Consider the following 13,582-nt stretch of genomic DNA (forward strand, 5'->3'; position numbering starts at 1 on the left):
TGAGTTTGCCAGTAATTTCACAATCCCGCGGCTGCGTTACGAGCGCAGCGCTGGCTAAGTCGCATGATGGGGCTGCCACCTGTAGGTATCGCGACCTGCCTGGTTTTCTGTCGTGGTCATCTCCCTTAGGGAAGCTGGCGTCACCGCGCCCCTAGAGCCCTCCCTGCCCTGTGTTGCGGGACACTTTTTGTCTGACTCCTCAGTCGAGACCACTCCGTCTTTGGGGACCCTTTCTATTGCTGCTCTACCGCCAGTTTAACTCTCGACTTCGTCGAAGCACGCAAACCCTCCCTTCGGGTATTGTAGGTGTCTTAGATAAGGCGGTCTCCCTGGGAAGGGAGGGCTCTGTAATGAGTGATATTTTTCATAGTAAAAATTGATGTAGTCTGTGCTCATGACGGGACATTTTAGTAGAAGAATTTTAGTTCTATGTATGTCTTGAAGAGTGGCTTCCTCAGTCTGCTTATAACTATTGGAAAACCATCAGATTTTAAACCTTCTTTTTTACTCATCTTGCAAGTAGATGAACTAGTAGCGACCTTCGTCTTCATTAGGTCAGAGCCCCCTGTCTGCAAATGAAAGGAAGAAAATGGTGCATGTTGAAGCATGTATAATTGTTACAGTAAATCGACGAAAGTAGATCACTAAAAATGCGAGTAAGTATGCCTGTTAGCAAATCTCTTCACTAATTATTCCCCGGTTTGTTCGCATGTTTTGCACTTCAAAAAGGCATAGATGTTATTTTACTTGTTTATCTCATTAGAAAAAATTATGTCAATCTACCTGCCACTGAATATAAGGATGCCACATTTCCTTACATGTTTAACTAAATTATTCCAGGTCACCTAAAATATTAAGATCACATTCAAACCTTCACGTAAATCACAAGCATTATTCATTAAACTAAGAATCGCTCATAACGTAATCAAGTAGCTTAGCAATGCGACATGGAAGAGAAAATACATTTGTACTATTAATGCGAACAGGGCAGCTTTGGAAATAATGTGTACGCGCCATCGATGGTTTGTCGTTGACACTGGATTTCCCAGCGGAATTTGAGCTTCAGTATTGTACAATGATATGGGTTTATAATGGTTTTATTATTAAAAGATAATAAATAGATAAAAAATGAAATACAAAAAAAGAGGTTTCCATGGAAATAAATCGCTATATTAGACAGCCAAAACTCCAGTTAGTTGTGGACACGACGCCCGGAAGTAAATGCGGCATTAAGGACGTCAGCAAATGCCCCGAAAATGCTTGTAGGCGAGGTAAGCGTCCCAGCCGTGTAGTATCCCAAGCACCACGCCCAGCACCTGGAACAGTGGAGGACCACCCGTTTACTTTGCTTGATTTACCATCTCTGCGATAAATGCTGTAAGTCGGAATGTATTCTCTATGCAACAGTTACATATAGTTATGTCATGATCACAGCACTGACCATCGTTTACTAATACGTATTTGACTACTTTTTCGTGAGAAACATTTTTATGATCTCTTTGACGAAACTCTATGAACACGTATATACTCTTTTGTTCAGAAAATCATAGGACCCAGTTGCATCCATGGCAGAAATGTACCTTAGAACAGTATTTAAATATTTATATCACAATCTTAAACTTCCAACTAGAAATATTACGAAATATGACTCCATTTTTAATAAATCAGTTTTATGACATTTTAAAAAATGCATGTAATATCATACCACTCTGCAGCTGATCATTCCATTAATACATATATCTCCAGTGCTAAATAAAGTTAATATAAGACAGACAGACTGAATCTAGCATAGGTGTATACTTGCAGTCGAGTCATAACTCACATACCGATATGATGCCGTAATGTTGAAGACCTTCACAACATCGTTGACTTTGAAACCATTGTGGTAGCACCACCTTAGCCCCTAGAGGGCACATTGAGTACACATCGTATGTACAGTTATTTTAAAGTTTTTAATTGATATTTTATACAATATTTAAGTAGTTCCATGGTTGTAAAGAGAATCTTATACATAACTATTTTTGTGTAATTATTGTACTTTGTTTTTCTTTTACGTTTTGACGATTATGTGAACCCGTTTTACACTGATTGATTGACGTGAGGTAGAGGGAGAAGAGGTAGCGGAGCATCTTCGTATTCAAGAGTATGCCCGTCACTTGCTGGCACCAGTTGACGTCACAGCAGCTGAGAAGAGTGCTCCACCTACCATCTTCGAAGGATGCCATGTGCACAACAAGTCTTATTGTATTTTACCCTTATAAGCATTTTGTCATATTTTATTGTCAATCTAGTAAGGTTTCTATTACTTTCCAAATTAAATTACAGCTCTGATGATGGTCATGTGATATGACCGAAACCGGTCACCTATGTTCTTGTAGCACACGTGGTGTGATCAAGACTAAATTTTAAAAAGAAAATTTTTTAAAAATTTTGATCACTGTTCCAAAAATGTTTATTAAAATCAGCAAATCGTCAAAAATATTAAAACACAAGTGTCTCCTACGTGGTATGTTGACAAACTTCGACTCAGACCGGCGATGCACGTAAATTTCCTACTCCTCAAGATTTTCGAAGTCCGTGCCATTAGATCCAACATTCAAGATATTAAACCATCATTAATGAGGGGCAACAGATGGCCATTCCCTCTCAAATGACACCCAAGTGAACTATTACTTTTTTATAAGTTAGCTCCATGAATCTAGTTTCAAACCTTTCCCCGTCTAGCCTACGTAGATGCCATTGCTAGAACCAAACTTGATTCTGTAAACAGCTGAGTATTTAAACTTATCAGTATTATCGTCGAAACGTTACAGCAAAATGAGTTCGAGTTTCTTTCGGGTGGGGAAAACCACCTGAACCTTCGCTTTTCTGATGGGATGCACAGTCCTGGTGCGACAGTAGAGATGACGTCGACGAACTTGTACAGCTTCGAACTTAATGCGCGAAAAAAAAAAAATGGTTCAGATGGCTCTAAGCGCTATGGGGCTTAACATCTGAGGTCATCAGTACCCTAGATTTAGAACTACTTAAACCTAACTAACCTAAGGACATCACACACATCCATGCCCGAGGCAGGATCCGAACCTGCGACCGTAGCAGCAGTGCGGTTCCGGACTGAAGCGCCTAGAACCGCTCGGCTACAGCGGCCGGCCCCAATGCATGACAAGGTGCAGTTCACGGTAAAGTTTGAGGCCGATGGTTCACCAAATTTTCTTAATGGGTTCCAAACTTGTCATGGTAAACCAACTGCTACGTTACAACTATTTCTGCCGAATCTTGTCCCCCTCCTGCGCACACACGAGCATATTTATCATCAATGTTTCGTAGGTTGGCTAAAATATGTTTCGATAATGGTGCTGTCAACTAAGAAATAAATATTACTGTATAGTAGGACAAGCCAGTGGTCCGTCGGTAAAGGCCATACGTGAGATGGGGGAAAATTCTCAATAAAGTCAGTCATATTCCTCAAAGGATAAAATTAGACATGTGACTTTCCATGTGCTACTTCAGCCCTTGTTGCAATACGCTTGAGCACGCCTTCAGAAAAGCGAAGATTCAAATGGGTTTCCGCACACGAAAGAATCTCGGACTTGTTTTGCGGCATCGTTTCGATGACAAAACTGATTGAAGTTTTAAAACTTTATGTTTGCAGAATCAAGTCTGGTTCTTCCGATGACATCTGTGTAGACCAGACAGAGAGAGATTTTGTAACAGGATTTACGGATCAAACTTATAAAAGTAATGGTGCACTTGGGTGGCATTTGCGAGAGAATGGTCATCTGTTACGCCTCATTGTTGATGGTTAGGTATGTTGCATGTTGGACTTAATGGTATGGACCTCGGCAACCTTGAAGAGCTGGAAATTTACGTACATAGCCGGTCTCAGTCGAAGGTTGTCGTCAATGAACAAGTGGCCCGCAGGAGGCACTAGAATTTTAATATTATTGACGACTTGCTGATTCATCTGTCTCCTACTTGTATCATAATTATCAGCAGTTATTTCAGACTCATTTATTTATCTTCTTATTGTAATATGTTCTGTAATACTACAGGATTTTTTTAATAAAATGACCACACTACTCTTTCATTTATTTGGCATATTTTATTGTACTTATTTATTGTGCCTACTTTGGATCTTGCGATGGCATCTGTATGATCCGGACGGTGAAAGGTTTTGTAACAAGATTTAGGGAGCACATTTATAAAAATAATAGTGCACTTGGGCGTCATTTGAAAGGCAATGGTCATCTGTTGCCCCTCATTAAAGGTGGTTTACATATCTTGCATGTTGCACGTATGAGTAGGGACCTCAACTTTCTTGAGGAATAGGAAACTTATGTATATAGCCGGTGTGATCTGAAGATTGTCATCAATGAACAGGTGGCAAGTAGGAGGCAGTGGAATTTTAATATTATTGACGATTTGCTGATTCATCTGTTCCTTATTTCAGATTCATTTATTTTCTCATTTTATTGTAATATGTTCTGTAATATTACCGGATTTTTTAATAACATGATCACAATACTCTTTCTTTTATTTGCCATTTTTTATTGTACTAATGATTCATTTGGTTAGAAATTTCATCATTTTGCTGTAATGTCCTTTTACTTCAATTGAATTTGAATGTGTGCGCTGCATCAGTTGGTAGGCTCAAGCACATCCCTGTGCATGAACGAAAGCAATATATGACAATGTTCATTTATGTTGTTTTGTCAGCTTTATTACTTAGTTTTACTTTCAATGTAAAACATAGTCATATTTTATACTTTGAAAGTAGCTTTTTGCACCACCTGGCGTTGGCCTGTATAACAGCGCTTTAACATTATTCTGATATTCCTCTTATTTACGTGTTTTATATTTTTGACCCTTTGTATCTAAGTTTCCTTGGTTTCATTGGTAATGTCATGCCATATTTGTAAGAATAAACGAAAAAACAATTCTTTCGTGCGCCTAATGCAGTGGCACTGGTTTGCACACCATCTGGTGTGTGTGTTGTTAATCTTAATTTTGGATGCATCATTTCATTCGCTGGTGTACGGACATTGATGTTGATCAACTATTATCTTATAAATGAGTTTGTTTGCATCTAAAAAATTTTAATTAACTTCGTATTTTGATATGTTTCATTTGTACACCATATATTGTCATGTGCTACATATTTTTGTATTGCGACTTTGTGACCCTCGTCTACCTTTCCCCATTCCCCCTCGCGTCTGCCCTGTCCCCCTTCATGAGTCCTCTCCCTCCGTCGGTCCCCCCCGCCCCGCCCCACACTTAGTTTTTCCTCTCCTCCCCCCTTTTCTTCCCCTCATCTGTCCAGGTCTCCCACCCATCTGCCCTTGGCAGTGGTGTGTCGTCTTCATGCTGACTTTTTAGTGCAGTGTTTCCAGTGAGTGTTAAGTGTTGTGCGTCTTTTCCGAAGTGTTGCGAACGGAAATCATACTGTCGCAGGGTGTGATTTTTATATCTCTTGCGAACAGAAACCAGACTGTCGCCGAGTTTTTTTTTTGTTTTTGTTTTTTGTCTGTCTACTGTTTTACCTGTCTGCTTCCTGTGCAATTTATTAGCATAGCCAACCCTTTGTTTTATTTTTTAGCTTTCCACAATTTTCCACCGTTAAGTCACTGTTTTATCGCCTGCTTTTATTGTTTATTATCTTCTTAAAAATTCTGTATGTTGAAGAGCGGCTACTAAGCTGCTGCCAGCCCACCCCCTTCGGGGGAAATCGAAAATCAATAAAGGGAAAAAAAAGATCCTGTGATGATGGGGAACGCCCGAAATGCCTAATGCAGTAAAGGAGTTCAACTATCTTGTGACTGTTAGTAGCGACCTATCAGCACTGATTATGATTTTCGTCAGAATCAATCCTTGTACGCGACTTTCTGTCGCATTAAAAAAATATATATATTGGTAAGGAGTTCTTGAAGAAGGGATCGGTTGGTAGGACATGTTCTGAGGCATCAAGGGATCACCAATTTAGTACTGGAGGGCAGCGTGGAGGGTAAAAATCGTAGAGGGAGACAAAGAGATGAATACACTAAACATATTCAGAAGGATGTAGGTTGCAGTAGGTACTGGGAGATGAAGAAGCTTGCACAGGATAGAGTAGCATGGAGAGCTGCATCAAACCAGTCTGAGGACTGAAGACCATAACAACAACAAATGGTTCAAATGGCTCAGAGCACTATGGGACTTAACTTCTGAGGTCATCAGTCCCCTAGAACTTAGAACTAATTAAACCTAACTAACCTAAGGACATCACAAACATCCATGCCCGAGGCAGGATTCGAACCTGCGACCGTAGCGGTCTCGCGGTTCCAGACTGAAGCGCCTAGAACCACTCGGCCACTACGGCAGGCACAACAACAACAACAACAACAACAAGGAGTTCTTGTGGTACGGAGATCCAATCCTCCAGCAGCACGCTCGACAGCTACTAGATGGTCGTTGATGCATGTGGACGTGCTGCAGCTCCCTAAAGCATCCCACAAAAGCTCGAAGGCATTTAAGTCACGGCAACAGACAGGCCAGTCCGTTCGCCAAATAACGTCTCGCCACAAGAGCTCTTCCTTTGCGCTGTTGAATGCGGTCGCAGGTTGACATCTACAAAAGTGAAGCCGGAGCTGGATACAGCACTAAAAAGACACAGTGGTGAAGAAGTACAGTGCGACAATAATATAGTATAACATGTTGAATTATTTGTAGGTCATTACCCCCATAAAACACTATGGCTCCCAATACCACAACACCTTGACCACCAAACCGATCGTGACGACAGTATTCTTGAACGCATTCCGAGTTTCCACCGCTCGCCATGTGAGGTTACGTTCACAATCACTACGCGGACTGAGTCTGCTCTGGTCCGTAAAGATTATCGACCCCACGCCCCGTCGGTCCAGTCCCATTGTCTTGGCACCATCGCAAAAGTGCCCCCGAAGTGCGGATGTCAACGGAACACAACGTACTGCTCGCCGGGCAAAGAGATCATCACCATGCAGTCGCCTTGCCACTGTGCAGCGTGTGTCCTGTTAAATATGTTTACAATTGCACACGCTGTTCGACGTGGGTCCCTTGTTACCCTCTGCGCAATGTAGTGGGCAGCAGTGCCTGTGGTTCGGAAAGTTCCCCATGAAAATGAAACAATGCAGTGAAAAATACCAAACTACTACGATACGCTCGTCGCACTTCGTCCTTTTTCCAGTTACCCGATGATTCTTCCTCGCGTAAAGTCATCCAAATGTTGTCTCCAGCCCATATTGTAACGTGGAGCACCACCACAGTGAGCCGTAAAACCTCGCTGACTTTTGTGGTTCCTTCAACTGCGGGCAAGCTCCATTTGGAGCTACAGTCATGCTGACATCACGCCATTTGACGTCCAACTTCCTGTGGACGACTGGAAGACCTCTGGCAACACGCTCACGGACGTTCATTCATTTTCAACGAGTGCTTAATATCCTACTCCCTTCATCTAGCTCGTGCGTAACTTTACGGAAGAGTGTATTAGCCGGCCGCTGTGACCGAGCGGTTCTAGGCAAATCCTGCCTCGGGTATGGATATGTGTGATGTCCTTAGGTTAATTAGGTTTAAGTAGTTCTGAATCTATGGCACTGATGACCTCCGATGTTAAGCCCCATAGTGCTTAAAACCATTTGGCCTGAAGTACATACACACTGAAGCGCCAAAAAACTAGGATAGGCATGCGTATTCAGATACAGAAATATGTACACAGGCAGAATATGGTGCTGCGGCCGGCAACACCTGTATAAGATGACAAATGTCTGGCGTAGTTGTTACATAAGTTACTGCAGCTAGAATGGCGGGTTATCAAGATTTAAGTCAGTGTGAACGTGGTGTTATAAGCGGCGAAGGAGCGATGAGACACATCATCTCAGAGGTAACGATGAAGTGGGGATTTTCCCGCGGGACCATTTCACGAGTGTACTGTAAATATCAGGAATCTGGTAAAACAAATCGCTGTGGCCATAAACATATCCTGCAAGAACGGAACCAACGACGACTTCCGCAAACTGCTGAAGATTTCAGTGCTGGGCTGTCCCGAAGTGTCATCGTGCGGACCAGTCTACCAAACATAATCGATATGGACTTTCGGAGCCAAAGGCCCCTTCGTGTACCCTCGATGACTGCACGACACAAAGCTTTACGCTTTACCAGGGCCCGTCAGCAACGACATTAAACTGCTGATGATTGGAAACATGTTGCCCGGTTGGGCGAGTTTCGTTTCAAATTGTATCGAGAGAATTTACGTGTACGGGTATGGAGACAACCTCATGAATCCATGGACCCTGCATGTCAGCGGGGGACTGGTCAAGCTGGAGGAGGCTCTGTAATGGTGTAGGGCGTGTGCAGCAGGAATGATAGGGGACACCTAACATGTCTAGACACGACTCTAACAGGTGTCACGTAGGTAAGCATCCTGTCTGATCACCATGACCATTGTGCATACCGACGGGCTTGGACAATTCCAGCAGTACAATGAAACACTCCAAACGTCCAGAATTGCTACAAAGGACCTCCAGGAACACTTTTCTGTGTTTAAACACTTCCGCTGCCCACCAAACTCCCAAGACATGAACGTTACTGAGAATATCTGAGATGCCTTGTAGTAACGTGCTGCTCAGAAGAGATAGATCTCCAGCTCCCCCCCCCCCCCTCCCCCTCTCGTACTCTTACGGATTTATGGACAGCCCTGCAGGATTTGTGGTGTCAGTTTCCTCCAGCACTACTTCAGACATTCGTCAAGTCGAAGCCACATCTTGTTGCGGCAGTTCCGCGTGCTCCCGGGGATCCTATACGATATTAGGCAGGTGTATAAGTTTCTTTGGCTCTTCAGTGTAAATTGTTATCTGTAAGCAGCACTTTCATTTATATATTCCGTTATATACATGTATGTTACAAATAGGGTTCACCTAGGCGCCTCTTGCTTAGTATGCATTTTGTTACTTTACGGTGTTTGCATTGATATTACCTCACATGAGCGAAAGGTGCCTAGTTCAGAACTGTTTGCAATTTGCATGTGGAAAAGTAGAATATGTAAGTTGAAAGTGCTCCATACAAATGATAGTTTTTAATGTATTTCAGGCCGATTATGATGCATTAGTAAACTGAGAAGAAACTCGTGTGGAAAAACAAAAACTGCCTCATTCAGTACCTAAACATCATTGTTATAATGTTAATAGGAACTAAGGATTGGCAGACCAGCAACAGTGAAGGCGTAAATACAGTCAGAAACGCACTCAAATGCCAGTGTGTGTGTGTGTGTGTGTGTGTGTGTGTGTGTGTGTGTGTGTGTGTGTGTAAAATTATAATAAGATCATTATTGTGAGAGATTTCTAGCCCGAGAAATCTTGCAACCCCTATTTTAAGAAGTAGAAAAGTTACTACAAGATCACAGAGGCTCTGTTTATTTCTTATGCATTCTCAGATTGCATCGTATCGTCAACCTGATTAGTCAGTGTATGATCCATCGATAATACCTACCACTGAAAAGATGTCTCGCGACATCGAAAACTTCAAGTTTCGCTGCCTCTAAAGGCCACTACACAAACACAGCTAATCCTACAGGAAGAAGCCTCTATGCTGTGTCTTGAGGATATCCGTGGCCAGACCTCAACTGACGGGTGCACATGCATTTTGATGAGAGCCACGTCAAACGAAGACATTGTAGTTGCTGTCGATTGCTCTTTCGTGATGTCCTAATGGAAGGATGCTGGCTCCTTTTTTGGGCAAGCAAATGGGAAGTTGAGGTGATTATACACTCCTGGAAATTAAAATAAGAACACCGTGAATTCATTGTCTCAGGAAGGGGAAACTTTATTGACACATTCCTGGGGTCAGATACATCACATGATCACACTGACAGAACCACAGGCACATAGACACAGGCAACAGAGCATGCACAATGTCGGCACTAGTACAGTGTATATCCACCTTTCGCAGCAATGCAGGCTGCTATTCTCCCATGGAGACGATCGTAGAGATGCTGGATGTAGTCCTGTGGAACGGCTTGCCATGCCATTTCCACCTGGCGCCTCAGTTGGACCAGCGTTCGTGCTGGACGTGCAGACCGCGTTAGACGACGCTTCATCCAGTCCCAAACATGCTCAATGGGGGACAGATCCGGAGATCTTGCTGGCCAGGGTAGTTGACTTACACCTTCTAGAGCACGTTGGGTGGCACGGGATACATGCGGACGTGCATTGTCCTGTTGGAACAGCAAGTTCCCTTGCCCGGCTAGGAATGGTAGGACGATGGGTTCGATGACGGTTTGGATGTACCGTGCACTATTCAGTGTCCCCTCGACGATCACCAGTGGTGTACGGCCAGTGTAGGAGATCGCTCCCCACACCATGATGCCGGGTGTTGGCCCTGTGTGCCTCGGTCGTATGCAGTCCTGATTGTGGCGCTCACCTGCACGGCGCCAAACACGCATACGACCATCATTGGCACCAAGGTAGAAGCGACTCTCATCGCTGAAGACGACACGTCTCCATTCGTCCCTCCATTCACGCCTGTCGCGACACCACTGGAGGCGGGCTGCACGATGTTGGGGCATGAGCGGAAGACGGCCTAACGGTGTGCGGGACCGTAGCCCAGCTTCATGGAGACGGTTGCGAATGGTCCTCGCCGATACCCCAGGAGCAACAGTGTCCCTAATTTGCTGGGAAGTGGCGGTGCGGTCCCCTACGGCACTGTGTAGGATCCTACGGTCTTGGCGTGCATCCGTGCGTCGCTGCGGTCCGGTCCCAGGTCGACGGGCACGTGCACCTTCCGCCGACCACTGGCGACAACATCGATGTACTGTGGAGATCTCACGCCCCACGTGTTGAGCAATTCGGCGGTACGTCCACCCGGCCTCCCGCATGCCCACTATACGCCCTCGCTCAAAGTCCGTCAACTGCACATACGGTTCACGTCCACGCTGTCGCGGCATGCTACCAGTGTTAAAGACTGCGATGGAGCTCCGTATGCCACGGCAAACTGGCTGACACTGACGGCGGCGGTGCACAAATGCTGCGCAGCTAGCGCCATTCGACGGCCAACACCGCGGTTCCTGGTGTGTCCGCTGTGCCGTGCGTGTGATCATTGCTTGTACAGCCCTCTCGCAGTGTCCGGAGCAAGTATGGTGGGTCTGACACACCGGTGTCAATGTGTTCTTTTTTCCATTTCCAGGAGTGTATTTTAAACAAACATGATTCTCATGATCCTGATGTCATCTTATAGTGCATGTACAGAGTATTCATGCAGTGATTTATATTCGGAAATGAAAGATGTAGCTCTAGCTTTTTATGTTATGAACTAACTTCTCTGCAAGTATGCATAAGGGGCGAGCAAAAAGTTTCCCTTTTATGGATTGTTGCGGCGTATAAGCAAAGTAGAGCGACTCTAGTGAGGAAATATAAGCACCGATAAGTAGGAAATGGATTAGTGTGGCATTCGTGTCATTACGACGTCCGTGCGGTAAGTGCGGAAACGTGAACTATCAGCGCTGTGGACAACCAATGACAAGTGGTGCCGCTGCTTCACGATAACGCCCGTCCCCATATCGCAAATGTGATGCAGAAGTTACGTCAACTCAAGAGGGAGACACTTGAGCACCCGCCCTGTAGTCCTGATCTCTACTCGTGCGATTATCTCGCCTTCGGTCCCTAAAAAAAGGTTATGAAGGGTCGACGTTTCCTGTCGGATAAGGATGTGCAGCGGCCGGTTACGGACTTCTTTGTGTGGCTGGACACGGTGTTTTACGCAACGGGTATCTTCAACCTGGTGCATCAGTGAGTGCCTCAATGCTCACGGCTATTTTGCCTGATTAGCATACCGATTGTGGGCTGTATGGCCTTCGAACGGAAACTTTTTAATCGGCCCTTAGATAAACAAATTAGTACATTGCGACACTGCGAAACTGTCGTTGTTAACAGAGAGTCCTTGTATTCGGGAGGATGGAGGCTCCAATCCCCAGCCAGCTATCCTGGTTTACAATTTATGTGGTTTCCTCAAATGATTAAAAAAATTACTGCAAACTACTTGCTCGATCCTTGTCAAACTAGCCCTAACTCATTGTTTGTAATCGTATATGTGTATTTTTTGTTCTTAAGCTGTAATACGATGCCATGTCCAATATCCTCGTAAAAATGATCTATGGATGAATAAAGTTACCACTACTAGTGGTAGTGTATTGTTTATTGTGTGTGTATTGAACCGGGAACCTAGAAACGACGGAGAGGTTCATCCTGCCGTAGCCCTCAGTGGTTCACAAAACCACAACAGGACACAGCAGTCAGTCAATCATCTCGCCACCGCCCCACACCGAACCCAGAGTTATTGTGCAGTTCGGCCCACAGTGGACCCCCGTCCCCGCACACCCATCCCTCCTCCCACCCCCACCCCGGGAATGTCTCATACCACACGAGTGATACCCCAATGTTTGCGTGGTAGGGTAATTATGGTGTACGTGTATGTGGAGACCTTGTTTCCGCAGCAATCGCAGAAATAGTGTAACTGAGGCGGATTAACTAGTAGTAGTATTAGCATTAGTACCAGGTGTGCGTTAAAGCTCGCTACGAAGCGCTCAAAAGAAGTGAGTCATGTAAGATATGACAAAAAAGGAGAAAAATTCTCTCATACTAACCGTCTTTCAGAAATTAAATTTTTCTTCGAAGATTTTTAAAGTTGTTTGTTGATGTGCATTTCTGTCTTAATATTCTGTACTGTATCTCTGCTAAGGATAGAGATACTTTCAAAAATAATTCTTATGAATTATTACACGGATCCATGGGTTCAAATGGTTCAAATGGCTCCGAGCACTATGGGACTTAACTACTGTGGTCATCAGTCCCCTAGAACTTAGAACTACTTAAACCTAACTAACCTAAGGACATCACACACATCCATGCCCGAGGCAGGATTCGAACCTGCGACCGTAGCAGTCGCGCGGTTCCGAACTGCGCGCCTAGAGCCGCTAGAGCACCGCGGCCGGCGGATCCATGGGACACAATGGTATTAATTAATTACAAACTTTCTGACAACAGAAAATCACACAATGACATTGATCCTGCCTGCAAGCAGGAAGCACAGGCTTTCCTTGTTCTGTTTTCCTGGACTCAGAAGGACACTGTAAATTTGTCGCTCTTATCTCGTGAAGGCGTAAACACTTCAAGGACGGTATGTTTTAAGTCTTCCTTGTTAGACCTTTCCTTTCTGTGCAAATATTTAACAAATACGAGTAGTTCTGCTTCAAAATACACGAAAGGACAAATAATCCTAGTCCGTCTGAAACCAAAAACAGCAGATATGACCAAGAGTTGTATTCCCCTGAAGAATTGATTAAGATCTCTGAGTGTGTCCTAGAGAGGTTCTCATGATGTCTCCCAGCACTAGGAATGATGGGGACAGTGGCAGAGAAAACGGCAGTCAATTTATAAATGTGAAAGATAGTGACTGAAGAAACTTTCAAACACTGCCAAAAGCTGTTAGTAGTAGTAGGTCAAAAGGAGCATCACCCCTCTCAGCATTGTTGCCAAATTTATTCAAGATGTCGGATCCATTATGGCGGCCAAAGATGTGG

At 44.2% G+C, this 13,582-nt stretch overlaps 1 protein-coding gene across 1 annotated transcript in view; it reads right to left on the reverse strand.

Moving 5' to 3' along the window:
- Positions 1-1,079: 1,079 nt before the first annotated feature.
- LOC126465897 (protein singles bar) overlaps positions 1,080-13,582 on the reverse strand; it is a 143,166-nt gene continuing 130,663 nt past the window's right edge. Inside the window, exon 5 of the mRNA XM_050096342.1 lies at positions 1,080-1,316. Coding sequence (XP_049952299.1) covers positions 1,239-1,316 — 78 coding nt within the window. The 3' untranslated portion in view covers positions 1,080-1,238. The remainder of the gene's footprint in view (positions 1,317-13,582) is intronic.

This window comes from Schistocerca serialis, chromosome 1, assembly GCF_023864345.2.
Source record: "Schistocerca serialis cubense isolate TAMUIC-IGC-003099 chromosome 1, iqSchSeri2.2, whole genome shotgun sequence".
Classification (NCBI taxonomy): domain Eukaryota; kingdom Metazoa; phylum Arthropoda; class Insecta; order Orthoptera; family Acrididae; genus Schistocerca; species Schistocerca serialis.